This window comes from Rhamphochromis sp. 'chilingali' (genome assembly GCF_963969265.1).
Source record: "Rhamphochromis sp. 'chilingali' genome assembly, chromosome: 5".
Taxonomy (NCBI): Eukaryota; Metazoa; Chordata; class Actinopteri; order Cichliformes; family Cichlidae; genus Rhamphochromis; species Rhamphochromis sp. 'chilingali'.
Window position 1 is genome coordinate 26324408 of NC_137932.1, and position 26980 is coordinate 26351387.

Genomic DNA, 26980 nt, shown 5'->3' on the forward strand with positions numbered 1-26980 from the left:
CCTGCAGCTTACAACAACTTGGCAGTTCACGGTCCGTAGAGACTGGAAACTAGCCAGTTTGTAGCTGAGGTTTGAACTCCTAACACAGATCAACTGAAACTAGCTGGGTTTGAAAGAGAGCAAGGTAGCTTGTTTCAGTGTGAAACAGACCAAGCAAGCCTTTCATTACAGTTCAGCTAAAGCAGAAGTGAAAATATGTGAAGCTGAGCTGGGATGAAGCAGCAAAAAGTTCTGATGAGCAGATGAGCTCCTTGGTGTTTGCAGAGAAGACGACTGGCAGTGTGATATCAATAAATATCTCTTTATTAGTGCATTAATGTACATCGGAATGCAGAGATGGTCTCAGAGCCTTTGGAAATATTCTGACAGTATTGCACATTCCAGCATGGAGTTCGGTTCCTCGTCCGGGTCACACGATGAACGCCTCCTTCGCCCCCTGCTGAGGAGGAAACAGAAAACACCTGTGAGGTCACATTCGAGTGTTTGAGAGAACGAGGCCCGCCCGATCTGTGACAATCTAAAATATCACCCTAAACTATCACAGCATTCAGGGTTAGGACCGAGGTCAGCATGACGAAGAAGTGTGTTATTGTGGAAAGCATGAAAGCACAGTTGTGTCATGTGCTCACGGAAAACTAGCTGGGGTGTGGATGTCCACATGGACCCTCACGCTAACTCTCTGATGATGAAATTTACTGGCTTGAGGAGATTTGGAGGAGGTAGCTGGGGAGAGGGAGGTGTGGGCGTGTGAGCTGCATGTGAGCTGTGGTTTCTCACAGAGAGAAAGTTCCAGGCTCTCGGCTGCATCTGAATCCAGCTGAACTAACTCTGCCTATGTTACTAGCTTTAAAGACGCTTTACAACAAAGAAGGAAGAACAACAACAACAACAACAAAAATCAGGGCTGATGGAAGCATTTCGTTTTTCGTTTCACTTGCTTGGGACATGGAGGAAAGATGCTAACTAAACGTAGCATTAACTGAAGAGCTGCTTCAGGTGAAACCAGCCTGAATCCCTTATCACCTGGTTTCCCGTCACAGCTGCAGTGAAAGGAGATGCGTTTCTCTGCTCACAATGTGAAATTAGTCTGGCTTTAAAGTAAAATGAACAGTTATGAGAAGCTGATTTTAGAAGCAACAAAATCAATGTTTGGGGGATGAAAAACAAAATAAAGCCTGATCGTGACACAATAAATCATCCATTAATTTTCTTTGATTTATCCAGGTCTGGGCAGCCTAAGCAGAGAAGCCCAGATCTCCCTGTCCCCGGGCACCTCCTCCAGTTTATTTGGGGAAACACTAAGGCATTCCCAGGACAGCCCAAGAGATATAATCTCTCCAGCATGTCCTGATGGGATGTGCCTGGAAAACCTCATCTAGGAAACCCCCAGAGGCATCCTTGTCAGATGACCAAACCACTCTCAAATGACTGAACTCCTTACCCTCTCTCTAATGCCTGATCTGATCTCCTGCAGGAAATCTTTCTAAAGGTACGAGATCGCCTACTTAAGTAGAGAGATCCTTGGCGCTACTGATGCTCACGATGGTGCATTATGTGCTAGTTGCTATGTGTTTGTGTCCCAGTGTCAGCCGACTGAAACATAACATGTTGGGCATTTTTTCCCTCCTGCATCCTCGCTCTTTGTTGTGGTCAGGTTTCTATGGAAGCGGACAACAGTTTATACCAGTTTCCTCCACATGTATCTGCAACATCCGGGTTCCTTTGGTCACTACTCAATCCTTTTATCTCAATCATCATGTTTTAATAACGATAAGTCAAATTAAAATTCAGTTTAATGCATAGCTTTGCTATCTGTAGATTTTCTCTGCTTATTCACACTCAGCTGCAGAAATCTGCAGCCTCAGTTTGACTATCACGACATTGATTCATCAGAACAAATCCACTCAGTCGTTCATCATCGTTAATTAGATATTGATTCGAGCATCATAAACTGCTAAATGAGCACTAAGCACTTAGTGTAGATGCCAACAGGAGCCTCCACAGCTGTAGCCAGCAGCACTAATGGTTAGCAGACTCACTGAGAATCTGAGCTGCTTACAACAGTTTATTTCCTGTCTAAGCAACAAATCTGCTCACTAACACACAAAATAAGTCCAGCATTCCCTAAGTATCCATTAAATGCCTTCAAATGTATTTCCATCACTATGTGGATGACAGGATAAAAAAAATGCAGTTAAAGATTGCACAATGAGGATCTGCTGTTAAAACTGTATTTTCAAGATGCACAGATGTCTGTCGGTGAAGGTCAAACAGACCTTTTTGCTTTTGCAGACCACGTGCACTTAAATGTGCAGTAAAACATCTGTTTTGACCAGGAAAAAAAAACTCATGTTTGGAAATGCACACGTGCACATACAGTGAACTCCTGAACAGGTCTTTTCCTGCCTGATATATTCTGAGAATGGCGTCTTATCTTAACTTCCAGCTCATCCTGTTTTATTTCTTTACATTCCCCACTGTCAGCTGTTTACCTTGCTGAGTTCAGGAAAAAGCTCCAGCACGGCGATGTCCAGCAGGACGTACGTCATCTGAGGAAGAGAAATGATCAGGCCAGTTAGAGTCAGAGGGGAAACGTTAATCTCCTCTGACTGTTCATTGTGCCAGTAAGACAAAGTGAAAACATACAGGAAGTATGTCAGTACTGAAAGTTAACATCCAAACACTCCTGATTTCAGATATTAATTTATCTTATAGTTCAGAAAACATGCATTTTAGTCTTTCTGCTCACTCAAACATCACCATTGGCAAGAGCAGCAAATTATCCCCGAGTCATAAACCAGTGATGACTCAGTTTAATGTAAACTCAGCCTGAGAGGATCCCTGAGAAATAATTTAGCGGTGTTTAAGTACAATGTGAGTGGGAAGAGCTGCACAGTGATGAGCTGAAAACAGGACAGGCTCAACTGAAAGTCATCGGCTTGCATCCTCAGAGTGTGGCATTAAGCAAGTACTGGCGTGTGTGTGTGTGTGTGTGTGTGTGCACGCGCGCGCTTTATAAAAGAACACTTCCAGTGGGGGGGGAAAAAAGAAAAAAAAAGGCACCTGACTTCAATAACCTTGTGTTTTCTGTTTTCACTGTGTGTGCATGTGTCTGCACTTATGTGCAAACAAACTACACAATGCAGAAGAGCTCGCAAGCAAACATGTAGAAGAACTCATCTGTTTAACAGATATAGAAAAATCCAACATGAATGCACAGAAATTTGCATTGCTGCGGTGGTCGTTTAACACATGTTTACAGCATTTACACTGGAAGAAAAGTGTGATTAACTGAAGCTCAGATTCAGGACCGCTCACAGGAACTTAAAAACTTTCGTGGACTGACAGGGAATTAAGGGAAACATTCACATGTAAGTGAAAAAGCTGGGACCAGTAAACATGTAAATCAGGACAGCTGTGAGCACAGCCTACACAGGCTGCAGGTCTGCAGTGATTCTGTCTTTTGCAGCTTTGTATAAAATCAAGTCAATCTGAATAAACTTCCCACCCCACTCATTTAGAACCAGCTGATTTACAGTAACAGTGACAAGTTGAATTAATCCATGTAAGATTTTACCTTTGTACTATGAATATTTTCAGTTACAGCCCCTCTAAGTTACTTGAGTGGGTCCAAACGTGGCGTTTGCCAACATTTCTGAGTATAAGAGCCAGCGACACAAAGTATATTTTCTAACACAGTGGTTTTAAACACTTCCTGTTAGTTAGTGTCTTTAAATTCTTCTCTGATAGGATGAAGGTCTGCTTGCATCAGAGTAATCAAGCTATCAAACAATTTCTGCACTTTTCTACAAAGTGAAAGCGCTTAGTGCAAGGCGTCATGCATAGGGATGGGTATCGTTTAAGTTTTATCCGATACCGGTGCCAAATCAGTACTTTTGAAACGATGCTTAAAGAATGGAGAACACAAACTTTGGACCCACCCTGATGCTAATGGAAAAATGCACCCTAACATTACATTACACATCACCGTTGAACCTGCCTGAACATACAGGAAGCTCTCGTAAATGCTGAGCTGAACCGTGGATTAGGAGAACGACTGTTTACCTGCTTGTTGAGCAACGGCTGCTGAAAACTGTCAAACAGCAGCTGGATACCTTCATACTTCGACTCCTCGCCGATGCACTTCACCACAAAGTCTGAAATCGAAGCACATCGTCCAGCTTTATTAAGCCATGAGTATGTGAAGCATGCAGATTTATTGAGTTTGACCCGAAACCTGTTAAAAACACACAGCAAAGACCAGGACTGTTTGTCTATAAGATCAGAGTAGAAGAGTTGGAGGACAGTCGGCAGAGACACTCTTCAAACTTCCAAGCCCTTTGTGACTGTGTGTTTTATGAAGTGCTAGGCTAATACAAGTTATTCATATTATTACACTGGAAACTCTTGTCTGAGCAGAGCAACCTGGAACTGCAGTCCAATTCAATTCAATTCAATTTTATTTATATAGCGCCAAATCACAACAAAAGTCGCCTCAGTCCAGAACTTTAGATGTAAGAAACAAAATACTCAAATTGATAACAGGAAGGAGATAAAGTGGCGCTCTCGTTTCCAGGTTGTAGTTAAAGCAGCTACGTTCTGTGCAGGAATCCAGCTGTAAGAAAACCTCTGTGTCTTTAAAAGCAGATGAATCTCTTCCGTACCGTGAATGACAAAAGGAAAAGCATCACGGACAATGCCAGTGTTTAAACTGGGACTTTAGATCCAGTATGACTGGCAAACTGGGAAGTGAGAACACCTCAAAGGTCTTGTGGTTTCATTTCCACTTTTACTTTTAAAGTCACAGATCAAAAGAAACTGCCTGCACGCTCACAGCTAACTAAATGTTATTACCCCCTTTAAATCAGATTTGTGACGTGTTTAAAACAGGCTCTGAGATGTTCACTGGCACTTTAGAAGAGTCGGATTTTAACACGGATACAGTAACATACTTTATTATCTTTATTGATGTTCTGATATGATAGGGTATACTGCGATGTTGTGCTGATATGCACAGCCATTATTAATTATAATGTCTCCGAGTGAGCAGATAAACTTTGAGCACAGCTTTGGGTCAGAGTTTTGAAGCTGGAAGTTCAGGATGTGACGTCATAAACCGGCGTGGCCTGGTCTGCAGAGACAGCCTCACTGAATACTTCAACGTGAAACATACCAGGAGATGATTATTGATTATTAATGATTACTGTGACTGAACTAAAACCCGACCTGGCAGGTACTTCATCATCTCCTCGAACGTCTGCTTGGCTCTGGCTTGTTTGGCCTCTGCTGTTCGTTCCTCGCTGCTTTCACAGAAGACGGCGTCTGCAGAAATGAACAGGAACAAATCACAGAGTTAATGTTTCCTCCTTTGTTTTTGGAAACTGAAAGATCTGCACAGAAGCAGAGATTTTCTGTAGGGTCACACAAGATGAATCATCTTCAAAAACAAGTTTTTTTGTCCAATTAAAAAGGTGCTTCGTTCTCTGCATCAACACATCGCTGCTGATCACGTGTGCTGAGTGCTCCGATTTCACCTCAGCTGAAGATTTGTTAAGAAGTTCAGTGGCATCAACCGAACGCACTGCCTAGAGGCAGTGGGTTTGGTGAGGAATTGACAATTCCCAGAAATTCAATTTCCTGGCAGGAATGTAATGATGGCAGCATGCTGGAAGCTGTCTGGGCACACCTGAGGAGATGGGAGATCTGCCAAACCTAAATCAGATGCAGCTTCTGAGATTTATGTGCAGTTATAACCTTCTCTCTGATTAGCCTTTTGAGCCCTTTGCAGGATGAGGAAGGATAAAAGGAATCATTCTGGAATAAAAAATAAAAAAAACCTTTGATGTACTAACTGCAGGTTTATATTGCTGACAGGATTCAGATCTGCATTTTTATGATTTGAACGTTAATAAAATACTCAGACTCTCTTTTCTTTCCGGTTCACTCACTGTTGACTCAAATCCTGAGCTCGATAAGTTTAACTCCTACCAGCTCAGATCAAGGAACAGCTATCGTGGTGATGCAGGAGCTTAAAATGATGCTCAGGTTGAGTCGTGAGGCTTTTTTTTGTGTAACATTTAAAAAGCAAGAAAAGACCTTTCCACATACTGACGCTTCTTTTGGGGTCATAAACAATCCGAACACCTTGGAAATCATCTTAAAAGCAGCGATACTGAGGCCGGAAATAAGAAAAGACTTTATCGGTGCGGGTGGCGTCCTACCTCGGAGCTGGGTGATGAGGGAGACCACGCGGTGCTCCTGAAGGATCTGCTCCAGTTTCAACTGCATGTACTGATCCATGTAGGCTTCGAATGTGCTCTTCAACAAGATCCTCCCAGCAGACAGAATGTGATGCAGCCAGTCCGGCATGCGAAACACCACCCGGCCTGCGAGTTCAAACACCAAGACGGATACAGACAGTCAGACCCGAATCAGTTCAAGAAACACAGATCGAAACATCTCAGAGGCTTTAGGTGACCAATCTAAAGTCTTCTAATCATAACAGGTCTGCGCGTTCAAAGCAAAATCTCTGCTTAAAGAAACGAAAGTAAAAAGAGCTTCGGTGGGACAAGTTAGCACGATGGCTGCTTTCTAAGCTAAACTGTGGGTCTGTGATTAATGGAAGTGTCTTCATCCCTGCTTTGATTATCAGTACAACGTGTACTATGTTACCATTAAAGGCCACAGTATCTGCTGCAGGAGGAGTGAAACGTAGAAAGGAAATCATTGGATGCTTTCCTGCAGTAATTTTTCCCTCAAATGTTCTGACTGCAGGAAATTCCAGCTTCCAGCATTTCCACATGTGTGCGATTTGGTCCCGTCATCGTCGTGTTTCTGACTTCGGTTACTTACACGGACACTGTGACAGAGGCTGTACAGACTTCCTGTAAAGCTGTGATCTTGCCTTTAGAGGCTGCTAACGGCTCCTCGGGCTCACTCACCGACATACATCATGTAGTCGTACATGCCATCCACAGTGAACGTCTCTGCGAAGAAGTTGGGGTTGTGCTTCCTCTCCGACAGGTTGCCGTTGTTCTTGAACAGGTTGCTAACGAGCTGCAGGACAACGAGCACATACCGTTACCTCGTAACGATTAAAATGCTCGACGTAATTTAAAACACGAAGAAATATTGAAAAAACAAGGCTAAGCTACAGACGAGTACCTGCAGAGGATCTTTAGTTCATAACACACAGGAGACAAAGTCTTGAACAATCAGGCCCCATCTTATCCTAGTGACCCCACAATACCGTGTTACTTTCATAGAGCATATACTTCAAAATAGAATGGGACACAGAACCTTCAGTTTTCAGGCTCCCATCTTGGATTCAGGAGACACAATCTGTACTTTTGAGATTAGGATTAAACTTTCCTTTTCACCGGTTGCGGCAAGTGGCCGCCCCTCCCTGAGCCTGGTTCTCCTTGAGGTTTCTTCCTGTTAAAAGGGAGTTTTTCCTTCCCACTGTCGCCAAAGTCCTTGCTCATGGGGGGGTCCTATGATTGTTGGGATTTTCTCCATATGTACTATTGTAGGGTCTACCTTACAATAACAGCTTGAGGTGACTGTTGTTGTGATTTGGTGCTGTATAAAAAAAAGTGAATTGACTGATTATATCTTCTTTTCTTTGAACCAGGCTTCTACAAGTATTCATGACTAAATGCCAGGATATGACTGAGGCTCAGACATGGCGTTAAAGCTTCCATATGCATTTATAGGACAGATGTTTATTACCTTCTTGTTCCCCGCTGTGGGGCTGATGATGGTCAGCTCGGGCCGGCTCGGTTTGGGTTTGGGAGACTCGCACGAGTTGACGAAGGACTGAAGGAACCGCTCCAGGTTCTGTCCTCTCTGCAAAACACACGTCAGCGAGTTTCACAACATGTGCAACATATCTGCAGAAAGTCTATTATAGCTTATCACCTACTATCATTAAAGCTGCTGATATTGAGATTGTGGAGTGTTTACAAGTATTTAGGGATTTTTATAGACCGTAAACTGTGTTTTGAACCTCATGCTGATGCCACTGAGTTCGCCAAACACTGTTCTTTTTACGGAAAATGAGATCTTTTATCTGAAATGTTGTCCTTATTTTACAGGAGTTTTATTGAACCTGTTATTTCTTTCTGTATCACTGCCTGGTTCGGTAACATGACTCTGAAGAACAAGAATCAGTTGGGACTTTTGGTGAAAACTGCCAGCAAATTCTCAGGGAGTTGGCAAGACAGAGTTTTGGCCGTTTATAACAAGTATGTGAGGAAGGTTCATTCTATTGTTAATTGTTTTAAGCATCCACTTCACAATGACTTTGACTTGCTTCCCTCTGGCCGTCAGTGCAGGAGCACTGATGAATAGGATGTTTGTCGTATCGGTTCCTGAAATTCTTCTCACGATTTTCTCAACACAAATTTTTATTTTTATTTTATTTTTTTTAACTGAAACAGTTGTTTTACTTGAAGATATTTCCCACTCATTTGCTCGAGATTCATTACATATTCATTTATTATTCATGTATGGTGGGACACAGCAAAATTTGTGGGTCACAGAAAAAAGAAAAAGTTCAAGCACTGCCCCCAGGTCAGACTTTTTAAGCTTACAGCTATATACACTGCCAACCAAGACAACCATAACCAAAATGCATCTCCGTCCTTGAATATACAAGAAAGCTCTACTCTGTGGGTAAATTCCACCTTAAATGAAAAAACCAGGGCAACAACATCAGGAACAGGAAACGATTAGATGTATTTTTAGACATCGTTTTTCTTCGAGACCCTGTGAATTTGTCCTAGAGGTCGGGTCAGCTGCATGACACCAGATGTCATTGATCACAGACTCTGTTTGTGGGGTTTGCCATGTTTCCGGCTGTTTCTGTATATCTGTGTGTATATTCCCAATGCTTGTGACTGCCTGCGACTCTAGAGGTTAGACAAAACGAATCGTGAGTAATTTTGCTTTCTGGTTTTGGCTCACAGTGAAATTCTGGGTCTGCAGAGGGAAATATCAGCTTACCAATAAGACGTGGCTTTTAAAGGTGGGACACAGAGAAGCTGCACTTTCACACGCTTCTAAAATCACTCCAGATAACGGGAGACGTTTGCTTCATTAACTGAGATAATGCCTTCGCAAAGTCAAAAGAAAAACAGAGAAGATCCCCGGCTCAGGAAGAGATACTCACCTCCTTTATCAGCTTTCCAGGAACAGACTTGAAGATTTTTCCTGTAGAAAAAAACAAAACAAAAAACAAACAAAAACACTTTAGTCACAAACCGAACACAGAAAGATGGCGGCAGCGAGCGCTGAATGAAAAATTATGATATTTGCTCCCATAGTAACATTAACTGCTTTATACAGGTTACAATGCAGAAGCACTGATGTTAACAGTGCACAAATTCAATTAATATAAAAGCATGACACGGCCACTGACACCAATGCTATTTAGTTATTTCATCACTTTCTTAAGTCAGTCTGAGTTTTATACAAATGTTTCACAATAAAATTATTTTAAAAGAAAAAAGTAATAATGAGAGATTTTAATTTGCAAAAGAAAATGTTGAGTAAAGACAGACATGATGGCATCACCGTCTGATTATTAATCACACGAAGTAGAAAAAGGTCAGGCATGTTCACTGTGAGTAAAAGTCAGTGAGTACAAGCTGATTAAAGCCCATTTACCAGTAAACCAGCAGCTACCGCCAGCTTTCAAGGTGGAGTGCTTTGTTACTTCATGCAAGAGATGACTTCAGTCATGGCGTTGAGCCATCCATCCACAATGTCAGTTTGAATTTGAACCAGAATAACCGACAGTGACTGTCTTATTTCTTTAGTGGGAGAAGATGAACTCTCTTAGACTGCACGTGTGCAAGACATGCAGCACAAAGTCTTCATTTTGACTTCATAATCATGCTGCTTTGCAACATTAAATAATGGAGCAGATTGCAGTTTCTGATGGTGGTCGTTCTGCTCTGCAGCTGTGGCGAGATCAGTGTAGTGACACATGGACCAGGTCTCCACCGGCTACAGGTGAGCTAACAGCACCCTTTATTAGCGCAGCTACTCTGAAATAGTCACATAAAAAAAAAACAAAAAAAAAAACAGAGGGCATGTGTGATGCGTTGGTTACGTACCCAGGTTGACATCGGGCAGCATCCTGTCCAGGAACTGATGCTCCACAAGAGGAGACAGGAAGTCGAACAGCAGCTGGCTGCTGCTGAGCTCCGGATGCTGTAGGAGAGCCTGCGCACAAACACAAAGAGCCAAGAGTCAGACTGATGCTCACCTCTCAAATAAAGACTTACAGAAAAATACAACAAGCGCTCAAAGTCATCAGGCCAAGCAGCGGTGCATAGACTAACTGATAACTTTACTGCTTCTCTTAGGTTTGTTTTTCTGGGGGCGAGATGCTTTATAGACTGACCAATACCTGCAAATATTTCTCAAATTCTTCCCTTTTAGATTCGAGGAACTCGTAGTTCTTTGGTCCGATGATTCTTTTGGATGGAAGCTGTGCATCTTCAAATGGGCCTGAGAACAAAGTCAAGCGGGGGAAAAACGGGGTAAAATACCAACAGCTGAAATATAACACGGTCATTTGATAAAGTGAGGTAGGTACATAGACTGTATACGAAGAAAGGACATAGCCAGCCTGTGGTTTGTGGAATCCTTTAACATTAAAACCAGATGCAAGAGCCATCACAGAGTCTCCATCTGTTGGCCATTACAAAGAACTTCACTTTCCACTTTTACCTTTCAGCCCTTTTTCAGCAGAGTCCATCTCTTATATACAGTCTCTGGTTTTGTAAACACTGTATTACCGTGGAATTCGGTGAGTTTTGACTCCAGGACGTAGAACTCCATGTACTTCCTTTGCACCAACCACTTGTCTGCTTCGTGATCAGCTAAAGTAGACGAGAGCAAAAGCCATTACATCATCTGACTGATGAGTCACTGAGTCTGGGCTACCTCACAGGACTATTTCTGATTATATAACAAACAAATGTCTGCTCTGAGCAAATAAAACCTCATTAAAGGTTATTTTCCTACAAACATCTTCAGGTTCGTCTGTGCAGGAAGAACCTGAACCTTCCTCTCCGCTTGCTCACCGTTCTTTTTGTCGTTGCGCTCGACGTGGATGGAGAAGACTAGGATCCGCTCCTTCTTGATGTCGTCGTCGTAGAAGTCGATGTAGGGGATGGTGATACTCCAGGCCAGAAGGTTCCTCTGGGGTTCAGGAGGGATGGCCGGCTCGTCGGGGGAGTCGTCTTCCATCACAACTGTGGCCTCCTCCACCTTCAGGACGGACAGAGGAGACTCACAACTAAGACATCGAGCACCGATGTGGAAAAACCATCGATCTATATTTAAACGCCGCTGCACTCACCATATCGTCGTCGACGTCATTCATGGCGCTGGACGGCAGTAAGGCGCCCTCCATGGTCGTGCTCTTAAACACGCCTTTGATTTTACTGCCAATTCCTCTGATACCGAACGACTCCCCTCTTTTGGACGTGTTTCTAAAGATAACAGAATATTTCATCTCGTTTCTCTGGACTCCATTTACTGCAGGACAAATTCACACGGAGGATTTCTCTGTGCGCTAGGACGTGTAAGTAAAATGTAATCAGAATACAATGATCTGCAAATCATGTCAAACTCGTATGAAGTTAAGTACAAAAGAGCACTTTGCTGAATCACCGTTCCGTTAACAGCACTCGGTCTGCGCTTGGAAACTTGATAAACACTCTTTAGACTCAACAGCTCAGTTTGCTTTCATAGCACTCCAGATGTTTTCATATCTGGACTCAAACTTAAATCATCATAAACTTCCCGCGGTCTCGCTCTCCTTTACTTCTCTAAAGCGTCTTCATACACGATCATCTTAGTAATTAACTTCTTCTTTTAACCATTACACGATTTTTCCAGCCTGTGCCAGAATTTTTTTTAAAGATATGTCATTAGATTTTGGGTTTGTATCTTTTTTATGTAACACAGGTTTGAAATGACTTGCAGAGGAGTGCATTCTTTTTTCATCATTATATTATCATTATTATTGACAGTTCTTTGCCCTCAATTCTTTGGAAACGTGTTGTGTGGTGCACAAGTCATGCAGCAGGCATGAACTAAGAAAGGACAGCCAGCATCAGCATGTCTGTACTTCTTCCTCAAGAATTTTGTATTTAGTAGGACATCTGGGGAAAATCTGTTTGCCTTTCTAGCACTAAACGCACGACTGCTGAGTCCTGAATCAAGAACAGTGACTAAAAACGAAAAATCAGTGTCAGGCAAAAATGCAAATGTGATGCAAAGACTCAGTGCTGCTCATCCGACCACAAGGAGAAATTCTAATGACTCTCCAGCATCTTTATTCCATCTTCTCAAGCAGGAAGTTAAAATCGCTGAGCGAGCATCACGCAAACAAATCTGCGGTCAGCAGTGCTCTATCCACATGCATCGTACCGTGTGCTGTTTGCAGGCAGTTTCAGTGCAGACGAGCAACATGCTGCTCGAGTGCTTACCTGGTCTCGTCCCAGCTGAAGCTTCTGGAATAAGAAGCGCATCTAAAGACGGGCGTTTGGACAAAAGACAACCTCAAAGAAATAAACATGAGCACAGTGAGCTGCTCTGATTGTGTGCTGCCTCACAGTGAAAGGTTTACGGTGGTCACTGCGAACACAACGCTCAAAATGAGGAGGAACAAACCAAATTACTCGGACGTGTTTGTGTTTATGCACGTGTTGACAAATTTGTGTTTTCAGAATAAATGCTTCCCCCCCACCCCTTTCATTGTTACTTTTTTTTTTTAAATTTTAAACACCTATCAAAATAAACACGTGAAGTTTAGTGCAAATCACAAACCTGCTGACTTTCGAGCTCCTCGCTGGAGACTCCACCCCCTTCAGCAGGTGTCTGAAGTACTGCACGGAGAAGAGAAAAAGGTACATAAGTAGTGACTAATATAAGATTCTGAAAGTCCTGAGAAATGTACGATGGAGTGTGATCAAAATATTTCAGAGAAAAGGAGAAGAGCAGTCAAATTTAAATCGGGTACGTTTTTGGACAAATTGGTGAAAAAGAATCTGTAAATAATCCTGTAAAAAAGTATTTTAAGTGTAACAAATAGAAGTCAGATCAACTTCCTCTTCATTTATATAACTTACAGCTTCGTGTATATATAGCTATTACCTCAACACTGTTAATGAATAAGAAATTAAACTCACTAACGGCTCCAGAATTCTATTCTTGGACTCTAGAGTAACTTTGCATGATTCACAGTTCAGAATAATCTTTATGTGTCACACACTGGACCTTGGATGCAGAGCCTTAGTTAATATGATAAAAAACTTTTTAGGTCCCTGTGTTTGAGCTGATTCTTCTGATTTCTCCTGATTGGCTGCCCCTCACAAACGTAACGTCAACCATATTAGGGATATCGGCTCTTAAGCTGAGAGTATGGAGGAGGCTGGGCTTTTGGCTCAGGTTAACCCGTGCACCTATGACAAAGTGGAACAAACAAGGCAGCTAGCAGCTGAAGCACAAACTGGTGACCTTGTGATGTTGTGCTTTGATGTGCTGCGTTTGTGTGGGTCAGTCTGGTTGCAGAGGTCTTACCTCATCGCTGTGACAGAATATGGGCGTGAAGACTCTTTCCAGTAGAGACAGGACATGCTCGTACGCCTCAAACAGGCAGCGCATCTGCTGCAGCTTCACCACCTCAGTGTACGGACCTTTGGCGACTGACAGAGAACACGAGCTGATGTCACTGCGTGCTTCCGCTTACTGAGTTACAGAGCTTAGAGAACATGCTATATACATAGGTAACACAGGCACGTCAAACACCATCGTAACAGTCATGTTTCACAGTTTCTATGAACTGAATTTTGGATCAGATTAAACCTGAGCGGCTGTTTTCCAACAGCGTCCACACGTACAAGGTTCCAAAATCTTTATGCGCACGAAGCACAAACAGATTTTTTTTTCTTTGTAAGAATAACCAGAACGTGTGCAAAACACAGAAGATAAACAGAAATATTTAAAGTGTCCAACTCAGTAAACACAGGATTTAACTAAATATATACCAACACTTCAGCCGTCATTGTGTACTCTTGCACAGACTTGTAAATACCAACTAGTCTTCAATTCTCTCATATTTAATACTTTCTCTTCTTTTTTCCTATTATTATTATTATTATTATTATTATTATTATTATTATTATGCTGCTAAATTCTGTTATTTTCTTCTTAATATAACTGCACACTCTCTACATGCTCATGTAAAGCTGAGGAGCACAAGCCAAAGAATTTCATTATGATAAATGTGGCTACACTGTTTATCTGTACGTGACAATAAAACTTGAAACTTGAGATATCCCCACAGGCTAACAGGGGAGAATGTGCATGAAAACACAGTCAGTGCACACAGCTGATGCAATGAGCTTACACTCCCAGAAACTGAGTGCCAGAAGAGTTTGCATGGCCAGCAGTGTATACGGTCAATAATCAGAGCTAATGATCGAAACAAAATATTAATATTAAAATATTTCAGTTTAAACTGATGCAAACACCAGCTGTGGATCCATAAGCTGTGAAATGAAACACCATCTTCACCAGCGCAGGTTCAGGGGGTCTCACGATGTTCGATATCAAACACCATTTGGATGAAAATGGAGCCACGATGCAAACAAAACTTTCCATCTTCGCCCTGCTGCTGTCGGGAAAATCTCACACAATCAGTCACCTGAGTTATAATAACAATGGTGATAAATGTGATGGCCCCACATATGGCACCGACTGGCTGGTGTTTAGACCTGTAATCGTGCTCATTGGACCACTTTTGGACCACGCTTATTTAACCAAGAAACAACAATGCTATGTAAACTGGCCAACGCAGTGAATTTGCAATAATTTAGTAGTTTTTGGTGACCTTTTCTTTTTCTTTTTTTTTTTTTAGGTCAAATCAGTGACAGTTTGTTACTGGATTTAAAAAAAAAAAAAAAAAAAAAAAAACTTGTGTAGAATTGGACATTAATCGCTTCCAAAACACTCTGTATCAAGAAATTTGATGGAATTTGAAGAATATTTCATAAGAAAATTCACAATTAAATTTTCAGAAATGTGAATGAAATCGTTCACAATCTGCCGCTTGCAGTTACAGAGCATCATACAACACAGCTCATCTCTGAGCTTTCACATTTAGCTTCAGGTCAGGTGACAGGTGTTAAAGCCTAAAGGCGAGGTAACGATCATGCAAACAGCAACTCTCACCGTTCCTTATCTCTTCTACGATGAACGGGTCGAAGCTGATCTTGTCGATGCTCTCCTCGAGGCAGTACGTCTCGTACATGTGCACCACCTCGCCGTGCAAATGCAGCAGCTCAGAGTCGCTCAGTTCCGGACGAAGGATCTTATCGTTAAGCTCCTCTGGGGGAAAAAAAGTTTTATATAGTCAGTCCGACACATTTATATAACAGGCTCCAACAGGGACCTCACTGCATGTCTTAGAACTCATAATAATGATAAAAAAAAAAAAAACTTTATTAATCAAGTTACAAACTGCTTGACAGAGAAACATTTTCATGCTTGCTGCATGTAAGTGGAGCAAAACTGTTTACAGGATGAGCTGTATGAGGAGATCAAATGTATGGACTCCTACCGACGGCGAGGCAGAACTGCAGCACATGCACGGCTCCTTCCTGCTTCAGGAAGTTCATGAAACGAAAGAGGAGATCCTGCTGCTCCCTGATCTCTTTCAGCTCCAGCTTCAGCACCTGTAGCACCACACAGGGAGGGTCAGACAAGCTTCAAAAATAAATCTGCACCACATTCACACTGTGTGGAAACTGATCAGAAAATTTTTATTTTTTTTATAAATCACTACATGTTTATACAACTTATAAATAACACCTTACACCAGCCTCCAGACCTCAAATTAGACCCTCGATTATTATTCAGGCTAAGAACAAAAGGGGATCATGTTTTAGGGATCAACGTTGTGGCTATTTACCATATAAGGTTTATTATTATTGTTATTAGAAACACCAGTTCAGTAAATGTATATACACTTGAATTTACTTATTACATTTATGAAGTTGGGAAAGCGCTGTTTAAGTTGACTTAAATTGCTTTAAATAGAAACAATTCCCAGCTCTATCAGGAGAAGTGTGATCAGACCTTCATTCTTAGTTTGAGCTGCTGAAGTCACAGCAGTCTGGAGGAAAAGCTTTTCTCCTGCCCTGTCGCACTCTGAGGTACTTACAGACGGCTTCTGGCTTCTGATTTGATGCGTTTCTTCGTATTTCTGTAAAAATGGAACCAGTGGAGACGGAGGCTCTGTGGCTGGCTCCGGCTGGACAGGACAGATTCAAAGAGGCCATTAATTCAGAACACTTGACTACAATTAAATTAATTGATTTGAGTATAAACGAGTGAAAAAAAAAAAGACTCTTCATCTTTAATGTGTTTGTTTTCCATGCTGGACACATTGTATGTTATAGGTCCACTGTGCAGGATTTAGATCACCTACTGGCTGGACTCAGGTCTGATGTTTAGAGCTTTGTTCATAACGGTAAACCTCAACGCGGAGCTTATAAAGGAGCTGACAGGCTGAAGTGAAAGGTTTTGGTTTCAAATCCGGGGACCAGGAGGCATACATTGCTGCCAGGGCCAACCTGAGAAGAGGCATCAAGACTGCCAAGCAGCAGCACAGGAGGCGTATCGAGGCCAGGTTTGAGAACAACACAAACCCAAGGCAGGTCTGGGAGGGCATCAGGGCTATCACGGACTACAAAAGGAGAACACCATCACCCTCAGCCGACAGTTCTACTCTGGCTGAGGATTTAAATCTCTTTTATGCCCGTTTTGATAGGGAGAACACCGACCCTGTCCTGTCCCCTCTCCCCTCAACCGACCCTGCTCCAGTCCTGAGCACTCATGAGCTGAGGCGTGTGTTCCGGAGCATTAACACCAGGAAGGCGGCCGGGCCAGATGGAGTGCTGGGACGGGTGCTAAAAGACTGTGCTGCGGAACTGGCGGATGTCTTCACCTCTATATATAACACCTCGTTGTCCTGTTCACTGGTACCATCCTGTTTCAAAGCAGCAACCATCGTTCCCATCCCAAAACAGTCAAATGTCACATGTCTGAACGATTTCAGACCTGTGGCACTCACCCCCATTCCCGCCAAATGCCTGGAGAGACTGGTCATCAAACACATCAGAGCTGCTTTTCCACCATCCCTGGACTCGTACCAGTTTGCATACAGGGAGAACCGGTCAACCGAGGATGCGATCGCCACAGTGCTGCACACATTACTGGAGCACCTGGAACACAGGAACACCTATGCACGGCTCCTCTTTGTAGACTACAGCTCGGCTTTTAATACCATCCGGCCATATAAACTCCGTCCCAAACTCCACCAACTGGGACTTAACTCCTCTCTGTGCAACTGGATTGTGGACTTCCTCACTAATCGCAGACAGAGTGTCAGAGTGGGTAAGAACACCTCTTCCACCCTTGTGGTCAACACCGGTGCCCCTCAGGGGTGTGTTCTGAGCCCTCTGCTATACACTCTCTTCACCCATGACTGTATTTCCTCCTGCGCGTCCAATCTCATTGTTAAGTTTGCAGATGACACTACAGTGCTCGGACTTATATCCAACAATGATGAGACAAACTATAGGACAGAGGTGCAACAACTAGAGTCATGGTGCCACGACAATAACTTGGTCTTAAACACCAAAAAGACCAAGGAGATCATTGTAGATTTCCGGAGGAAGGGTCATAACAACCATCTGCCTCTCTTCATTGGCAGTGAGGCGGTGGAGAGGGTGAGCAGTTTTAAATTCTTGGGGGTAACTGTGACCGAGGACCTGTCCTGGGGTAACCATATCACCTCAGTTGCACGGAAGGCCCAACAGCGCCTCTACTACCTGAGGAGACTGCGGAGCGCACACATTCCCAGATCTCTGATGTTGAACTTCTACAACTGTGCCATCAGCAGCGTTCTGACGTATGGATTTCTAGTGTGGTTCCCCAGCTGCACCAAGGCCGATCAGCAAGCACTCCAGCGGGTGGTGAAAGAAGCTGGCAGAATTATTGGAATAAGTCTGCCAGAGATTAGTAATATCTTCCCCACTCGCTGTCTGAGGAGGGTGCACAGTATCCTGCGGGACCAACATCACCCTGCGCGCCACCTTTTCCACCTGCTGCCCTCAGGGAGAAGGTACAGGTCTATACAGGCCAGAACATCCAGACTGGCCAACAGCCTGTATCCACAGGCTGTGAGGCTCCTGAACTCTCTGCCCCCCTCTCACGGACAATAACCATATCCAACTTCTTAATAGCACTGAACTTACTTGTCAGGTTCTCATGTTTACTTGTCATGTTCTCATGTTGTTGCTAAGGATTGTCTTATTGCATTGGAGTCACACTGGGTTAAATATTTACACTTGGGTTTTAAGCGGTATTTATTATTTTCTTCATTATTTTATTTACGGGTTGTACGGAAGCCCCAAATGCAATTTCATTGTTCTCTGACAATGACAATAAATAAATAAATAAATACTAAATACTAATTCAGCTGGAGATAACTGGATTAAAATGAGCCTCCTGAATCTACACTGTGACACGGTCTCTCATAGCAATGTCGGCTCTCCTCCACACTTGACCTTTAAATTTTGTGGGGCGCAGATAAAAGGAAGGCGGTTCACTTACTGGAGTATCATCAACAAATAGAAGCACCATGAGGTTCACTGTATCCTGAAAAGGAGGAGAAACAGGACATGATGTAAAAAAAGTTTTATACTGTCACAGCGTTTCATCATCACATTAGGATTCATATTGTATAAAACATTTATAATTTCACCAATTTAACAGATAATCTTGATTAATTTTGTTTTAATTTAATATATTTTTATGTGATTGAGAAAATGCAGTTCAACAGTTCAAAACACTGAACTGATTTGGGGATTTTACGTACACATATTTGTTTTGTTTTTTTTAAATCAAACTCTGATGCACCAAAGATACAGACCAACGCGATCATGTGGCTACTTACAGGGTCGGCCATGAAGTCCATGGTTGGTAGGATGACGGATCCAGCCATCACCTCCCGCAGCAGCAGAGCCAGAGACCTGCACCACATGAAGCAAAAACCAAAGCTCAGAAATTTATCAGAAACTCTGCCTGAGACTCCCGCGATGCATTAAAGTCGTATAAGAACACCTAACGAGGCAAGAGAGAAGGTTTATGGTTTTTTAGATCCAACCGACTTGGAACTTGATGGACAGATTAGAACATTTGAAGGTGTCTGAGAAGAAACCAGCTGCAAACCAACTTCAGATAAGTGGAAGAAATCGATGGATGGCTGGAAACTGGACTGAAAATCTCCTGTTCAGAGTTTGAGAGCTACAATGGAAATCTAAGAGAAAGAACAGAAATCGTCTCTGTACGGCGGAACGATGAAGGTGTGAAAATATCAAAAAGTCTCAGATGCAGAAAAACACTTCATTCGGTCGTCTCTGTACCTGCAGTCTGTGGCTTTGGGAGGCATGACATAGGGAAACAGCATCTCCGTGAGCTTCCTCAGGTACAGCAGCTCGTCTCTCCGGCTGTGCAGAGCGACGTGGAGGTCGGCGCCATATTCGTCCAGAGCCGCCTGCTGCAGGCCGTCTACAGTCTTCACTACAAACAGACATAAATATTAGGGTGCAACCCTGCACCGAGTGAACCCCACGCCACACAACCACAGCCAGCATGCTTCCCACAGACGACTGAATATAACACGCATATTAGAAATGAAGCACGAGCGGACACGTGCATACCTCTTTGGTGGGCTTTTGCAATAATTTCAATGTGCTTCATCGCAGCTTTCATCACTTTGTCTGCAAACACAGCAGGGATATCAATCTGCCAACAGTGAGAAACACACAAAAAGTAACGATTAACACAAAAATCATCAAAAATAGGCACCAGACACGGCGGGTGGCAATCATTAAAAACAGCACTGCATCCGATCCGTTTGAGATTTGGAACATGTTTCTGAACGGAAATCTGAGTAATCCAGTTGATTTAATTTCACTGCAGCAAACAGAAAACTGACAGTCGGCTCCAGGAGAGTTCACTGACACTTCCAACAAAATAGAGCCAAACAAGCTTTGTTACTAAATATATTATTAATTATTATCTTTATTATCATTATTATTATGTAGCATTTTACTATATAGATTATTTTTTTCCTGTCTTTCAGCTCGGCTATAATCAAATAAACTTCACACGTTACCTGTAATTGGATAAGTAATTAAAACAAAGCTGATTAGTTTAAGGCCCGAGGAATTACAGCGAGGAATTATACTTCTGTTTATTTCTAAAAATCAACCACATAAACAATGTCATAAAAACTTGTGGCTTTGGAAACACATTGAAGGTTTTTTTTAATATTATTTCATACTATTTATAAACTGGATTTCACTCTAAACCAGCTGCTGATCTCATTTTCAGTGGAGCAAATCTGTAATCCTCACAGTTTGTTTTGTGAGAAAGAACATCACCTTCTGAGCTCGGCGGACAAGCACCGACGCGAAGAAGCGAAAAGTCATCCTCAGTTCATCCAAACACGCCTCGTCATCTGTGATGTCTCTGAAACCAGAGGCGGCAGTTTAAAAAAAAAAAAAAAGAAACACAAACGTCTTTACCAGTACATGGGTAAAAACATGCTTTGAGCTGTCCTCCTACCTGTACCAGGGGTACACAAAGTTCTCAAGGACTAACTCGAACACCTGCGAGGGGGGGGCAGTAGAGAGGTCAGAGAGGACCACATAATCACATCTGGATGTTTCACTTAAGCACATGTCCAGCTGTTGAGCTGAGGTACCTCTGCTACTGAGGCGTCCACCTTTGAATGAACCTTCAGGTCCAACCATGGCTGATAGTTTTCTAGGAGCAGTGTCGGCCTGCAGTTAATGAAAGAAAGTCAGTCAGGTTTATGATTGATTGTTTCGTCTGTTTGCAGGATTTTTACAAAAAGACTGATGGAGCTGCACGAATCTTTGCTCAGTTGTGGGGATTGTTCTGATCTTTGAAGTTGATCCGGTGGGGGAGGTGTGGGATGCCAGATCAGGCGCCTCCTTCCAGCCCTCCTCTCTGCTCTCTCCTATCTTGTCTCTTTTGTCTAAATTCTCTCTATCACCTTTTCTATTCCTTTGAAGAAGTCAGGCTCCATAAATATTAAGGAGGTAAATATTACTTCTCAGTTGCAGTGAATTGATAGAAGAAAATAAATTGTAGAAAACTAAACAGAAGAAAGTAGAAGAGAAATAACAATTTAACATAAACCAGTGACACACCCCGGGGCCTGATCAACCCTGGCAGGGCCTTCTTAGATGAGGGTGTCTAGTGATAATGGCAAAAACACCCGATGAATCCAAGGTCCACTACTGATCGAGATGATTTTAATATGATCATCTCGATCGGATCTCTTAATCCCTAAACCTAAACAAGGAAGGAAAAAAATGGTAGAATAGCTTGGGATAAAAGAGCGAAACACCCTGTGAAGTTGAGGCACACAACGATGTGTCCCGCTGGTTAACTTTCTGGGATGCCTTTCCTCATAACAGCCGTCCCTCAAGACTTTCTTACGGAAATAGGAAAAAAGAAAACATAAATAGGAAAAAAAAACTGATTTCCAAAAGCACAAGGGATATGTTTCTGGGGAGACAATAACCTGACGGACCAGTTGCAGGAACCAAAATATGCTAAGAATTGCGCTGGGAGACACTTAAAAGAAGTGGAGGATCTATCGATTTTGTGAGGAGAGAAAAGATGAGAGGTAAGTGTGTTAGCCTGACTATTAGCCTAAAAATCCATCATCATTATTATACGAATCATGATAAAACACACCTATCATATTTTGGGTTCCTGCAACTGGTCCGTCGGGTTATTGTCTCCCCAGAAACACTTCCCTTGTGTTTTTTCCTATTTCTGTTTTGTTTTTTCTATTTCTGTTGTGTTTTGTGTGCTTTTGCAGCATTTTTCTTATTGCTGGTGTTTTCTTAAGTGGCATTCCGTTTGGCCTCTCAGGGTCACCGTACTTTCTCCATTTGAAGCAATGCACTATCAGGGATTGTAACATCTAGTCCTTTTACTGAATCTGTCAGGACAAGCAAGGCATGCAGTGGCCTTGTCAGATCTAAAAATAGGCATAAATTAAAATGTACCAAAGTAAAGCGACCTCTCTCCTTTCATCTCAGACAGCGCTGTCATAAAACTCCTCACCTGTTGATTAACAAATGCATCCAGGCTTTAAATCGCTGCCATCTTGTGGCAGCAGTCAGCAATTGTTGTTGAAAGCTTCTTAAAAATCGCATAGAATTTGTTTAAAGGGCGTGTCCATCTCCCATCAACAATCACTGGAGCTGGGCAAGCGGAGAGGCCAGAAGCCTGTTTCTGGCGGTTTGCACATGCATTGTGGAAAAATCTGACAGCAGTAAACTGATAAGAGACCAGCGTGCGTGACAAGGTGTCAGTGGCTGTACTTTCACTGCTCTGAGTGTAGTCACGGCCAGCAATCCATAACAGTAGTTATAACTTACAATTCTTCAGCCAGGAAGGAGTGCAGAAAGGTGAACATATCCATGTAGAGCCCAGACAGGCGGCACAAACTGTATGTTAATATCTAATCAAATGTATTTAGTTAAATTGGTACATAAATAAATTGCAGAGGAATTGAGGTACAGTTATCATCTGGCTTATTCTGAGGTTTGAAAAATGATGGTTATCTTCTCAGTTTAACCAGTCAGTGTCAAGCCCCACACAGGAATTTACAAGTGGAGGTTTTCATGTTGTGAATGCATTTAAAGATGTTGCCAGATTTTTAAAAATAACAATAACAATAGTTGAGAACTATTACTTCTTCTCTGCAGTTTGATTTACTTTGAAACATCTCAGAGCTCAGCCATCTCTGCGAAGCTCTCGAAAAAATCCACAAATAAAGTTTGATTATTTGATCGTGAAGTGCGTTTCCTTGATTAAGACCAAATCTTTTCTGCTGTTAACCAATCAGCCGACAGTACTGTTAATCTTTCAGACTAACACCGTCTGTTAAACATTTTCTAGTCTGAACATGTGGGGTCAGAGGTCAGGTGAACGTACCGGTGACGCTTGCATTTGACCTTCCCGCACACGGCACAGCTGTGACCCAGAGGAAACAGTTCCTGCTCCCGTTGCTGTGCAAAGGAAGAGAAACATCAGTCAGTAAAGATGTACACTTCATCACAGAAAACCTGTCTGTGTGCAGAAATCATCATTCAGTCAGAGCCTCTCAGGTAAAGGTGTGTGCCTCACTCTGCTCCTGGGCTTCGCGGTGAACAGGACGCTGGGAAGGAGAGTCTCTGGTCTGAGGGAGCAGTAGAAAGTGGCAAAACCAGCCAGGAGCGACCAGAACACCATCAGGATGTGAATATACCTGCAGGGAGAGCATTACACAGACTCTCCATGTGAATGAGGAGATGAACTAGGGCACCACCTAGCCACCTGAGCTACAGGGGTGGCTGTAGCTCAGGTGGCAGAGCAGGTCAGCCACTAACCTGAAGGTCAGCGGTTCGATCCCAGGCTGCCTCCTGGCGGCATGCCAAATGTCCTTAGGCAAGATACTAACCCCGTGTTTGCCTACTGGTGGTGGTCAGAGGGCCCGGTGGCGCCAGTGTCCGGCAGCCTCGCCTCTGTCAGTGCGCCCCAGGGCAGCTGTGGCTACAATGTAGCTTGCCATCGCCAGTGTGTGAATGTGTGTGTGAATGGGTGAATGACTGAATGTAGTGTGAAGCGCTTTGGGGTCCTTAGGGACTAGAAAAGCGCTATACAAATGCAGGCCATTTACCACCTAGTGTTCACTCCCTGTGAACTGCAGCAATGGACGTGATTTCCACAGACAAAGGGTCATATATTCTATTTCAGGCAAGTAAAGAAAAAGTGAGGTTTTTGATAGTTTCAGCTTAAAAATCTGAAAAACAAAAACATGGCAAAGGAACAAAAGTAGAAACTGGTTCTAGCTTTTATTTTGCATAATTTATGTGTGACAGAGCAAACTCATGCTTCCCATTGTAAATATCCATGTAATTTAGAACAAACATCTGAGGCAGAGTAGCTCCACCCATCTGCTGTTCAAACCTTCTGTTTATGAGGGGACAGCCAATCAGAACAAAGCTGGCTTAAAAGTGGAGCTTAAACAGCTTGTTTTAGATACACCTTGAACCAAGGGGCTGCATTAAGGCCCAGTATAAGACAGACTCATACAAAACTATTTCATTAGAGTCCAAGAATAAAAAGACAGCTGAGTTCAAGCTGAAAGTGGGAGAGTTGAAGATGTTAACATTTTCTATGGGAGTGACCAGGATGGAAATGGAAAGAATATAAATGAGTCGATCAGAGGTACAGCTCAGAGCTGCCAGGCAGGTGGAAAAGAACAAGACCTCAGAGGAGATTCATGGATGTAATGAAGGAGTACAGGCAGAGGGTTGACAGAGGAGGATGCTGGGATAGGGTGAGATGGAGGCAGATGGTCCACTGTGACGACCTCTAAAGAAGATTTGTACCCAACAGGGGTTTTACTAGTTTACAGTGGACCTTTGAGGGGGACGCTGTACACCTAAGCATGACTGGACTGCATTTAGTTTAGGCAAAGAGTGTATGTTACCTGGCTTTGCCGATGCCTGTGCACTTCCCATTTTACTTTTTGGTCATTTCTAAGAAAAACTTAAGCAAATTAAATCTGATTTTTCTTTGGAGGAAACCCATAACCAAAAAAGGCAGATACACAGGAAAGACCTGCCTAATAAACTGCCACCTGTGGTGTTTGAGGAAATTTCAAGTGTCAAGATTTTGTGAAATAAAGTATGCCGAATTTGCCTTTGGCACCTCTTTGTTTGTTCTGTGACTTCTGTTGTACAGATATATGTCGGGGAGGTGCTCTGACAGAGAACAAAGCTTAAAAACTAAATATTCTCAGGCAGGTTCTGCCCTGCGCCTGCTCGTTGGTCTACTGACTGACCAGGTGCAGGTCACAGTGCTACACACGAACCGCCTGACACTTTGCACGTCGGTGAATCTTCCAGGTGAATGGGGTCATGTGAGCTCACCTGTTGAGCAGCACCGTTAGCGCGAGCATAGACACCAGGACGAAGCAGGTGAGCGGATACTGACGGCCGGCTTCCCGCAGGACGTGCACTTTAAGCCGCCGCTTCACGTCCTCCACACACGTTAGTATTCCCGCCATCCGGTCAGAGCAGCGGCAGCTCGGACATGACCAGAAACAGCCGGGCACGGCTCGGGCCTGATCCGGACTTTCTCCCGCACAGCTTGACAGTACACGGCTGACCCTCTGGGTGTCGCGGGCATTAGCCTGAACGTAGCGCTTAGCGTCAGAGCCGTGACTCTAACAGCCACAAAACAGGCTCCGTGGCACGAGCCGAGGCTGCTGCGCACTCTGCTCCCGAACAAAATCCACTCTCTTCACTTTATAAAGTTTTCACTTCGTGGTTTCAGAATAATTTCCGACGTCTGACACACTTCCTCAACAGATGGAAAGAGTTGTAATCGCACCGCGAGTTGCCAGGTCTATGGAAAAACGTAAAAATTATCGGTACCCGCCTCTTTAAAGGCTCTCTGATGGGCGCATGACCAGCAGATAAACACGTTTCAAGCACAGTCAGCTGAAGCTGAGGGTGGGATTTTTCCACTTGATACGTCAGTAAACAGGGATTACTATTTATTTTATTTACGTGTGTACAAAGAAGTGTCCTTTAAAGTGTATACAATAAAGAAATATCAGATTCATCTAGTTACTTTGATTTTAGGACAGTCGGAATTTTATTTTTTGATATTAGCATTACTTATCTTTTTTTTTTTAGTTTAAATGTCAAAATTAGATAATAATACTAATAGAATATACTGATTAAGTCAGTTATATGCCAAGAAACAAAATTATTGTATATTTATTTTCTATTGAAACACTGGACTCCCAGTATTGCTTATAAATCAGTTAAACATCGAGCTGTGAATTACTTTGGGTCACGTGATTTAATCTGTATATTAGCTGAATAAAAAAAATGATTTGATTATCTTTCTTGAGTAAAGCATTTTACTGTAACTGTATGAAACCGTAACTTCTTCAGCAGACATGGCAACCCTTGACCCAAGCAACGCCACTTCCGGTAAGGCGGTTTGTTTTGATAAGTTGGGGGTTGATCATTAGAAAGCGAGTTTCTGTTCTTTAACTAGTAAATAATCTGAGATCAGGCTTTTCATAACAAGTTTATTGTGCGATAATTTAATGCTCAGGGGGACAGGACATTCTCATTTCTGATGTGATTTAAATTGGATATTCAAAACTGTTTGGGTATCTACAGCAGGGGCGGATCTAGAAGGGTGGCATGGGGTGGCAAGTGCCACCCTAAAATGATCCCTTGCCACCCCAAGTGCCACCCCAGTTTTGCATATGACAGTGCTGTTTATTAAAATAAGATAGCATTAACAGTTTGAGCGTAGTTACAGTCAACAGTGAATATAAATGCTAAAATTGAACATATTGCATAGTGTTACCCCCCCTCCACCATTAACAAATGGTTCAGCCCATAGCAGGATCGGGTGTTGTGCCAAAAAGTGATTGTCTGCCAAAAACTGATTTCCAATGTTTCTGTGTATTTTTTATGTGTGATATCTTTACGTATATTCGTAAATAGACTTCGGTGAACAGGGTTTACAAAGGGGTTATATAGAGAATTAAAAAATTATCCATTTTTCAAGTATCTTTACAACTCTGTGTTATTGTACTTACATTATAACCACTTAAAATATTTTTACAGAACTATTGTAATATTTGCTGCCATTTCTGCTGTGCTCTTGGCCAACTTACTCTTACAAAAGACATTTTAATGTTAATGAGATTTTTTTAACTGCATAAATAAAGGTTATATAAAAGTCACTGCCAAAAACTGATTGC

The 26980-nt window shown here is 42.7% G+C and overlaps 1 protein-coding gene across 5 annotated transcripts; it reads right to left on the bottom strand.

Annotated features, from left to right (window-relative positions):
- Positions 1-281: 281 nt before the first annotated feature.
- On the bottom strand, positions 282-25658 carry LOC308396650 (sorting nexin-14-like). Of its 5 annotated transcripts, none has more exons than XM_080882132.1 (29): positions 25119-25656; positions 23329-23449; positions 23137-23210; positions 20861-20939; positions 20722-20765; positions 20538-20625; positions 19812-19896; positions 19515-19671; positions 19046-19121; positions 18703-18747; positions 16247-16336; positions 15644-15758; positions 15256-15411; positions 13603-13727; positions 12850-12908; positions 12510-12551; positions 11375-11507; positions 11097-11283; positions 10809-10892; positions 10418-10518; positions 10122-10230; positions 9173-9213; positions 7732-7848; positions 6942-7056; positions 6222-6386; positions 5227-5322; positions 4066-4157; positions 2493-2549; positions 282-436 (listed from the first exon to the last, which is right to left on the bottom strand). In XM_080882132.1, the coding sequence occupies exons 1-29, from the start codon at positions 25253-25255 to the stop codon at positions 410-412; spliced, it is 2817 nt and encodes a 938-aa protein (XP_080738258.1). In that variant the 5' UTR covers positions 25256-25656; the 3' UTR covers positions 282-409. The 5 variants fall into 5 exon arrangements, with proteins under 5 accessions (XP_080738258.1, XP_080738259.1, XP_080738257.1 ...); XM_080882133.1 differs by having other exon boundaries at positions 283-439; positions 12510-12533; positions 25119-25655; XM_080882131.1 differs by having other exon boundaries at positions 283-439; positions 25119-25655.
- Between the last annotated feature and the right edge of the window lie 1322 nt (positions 25659-26980).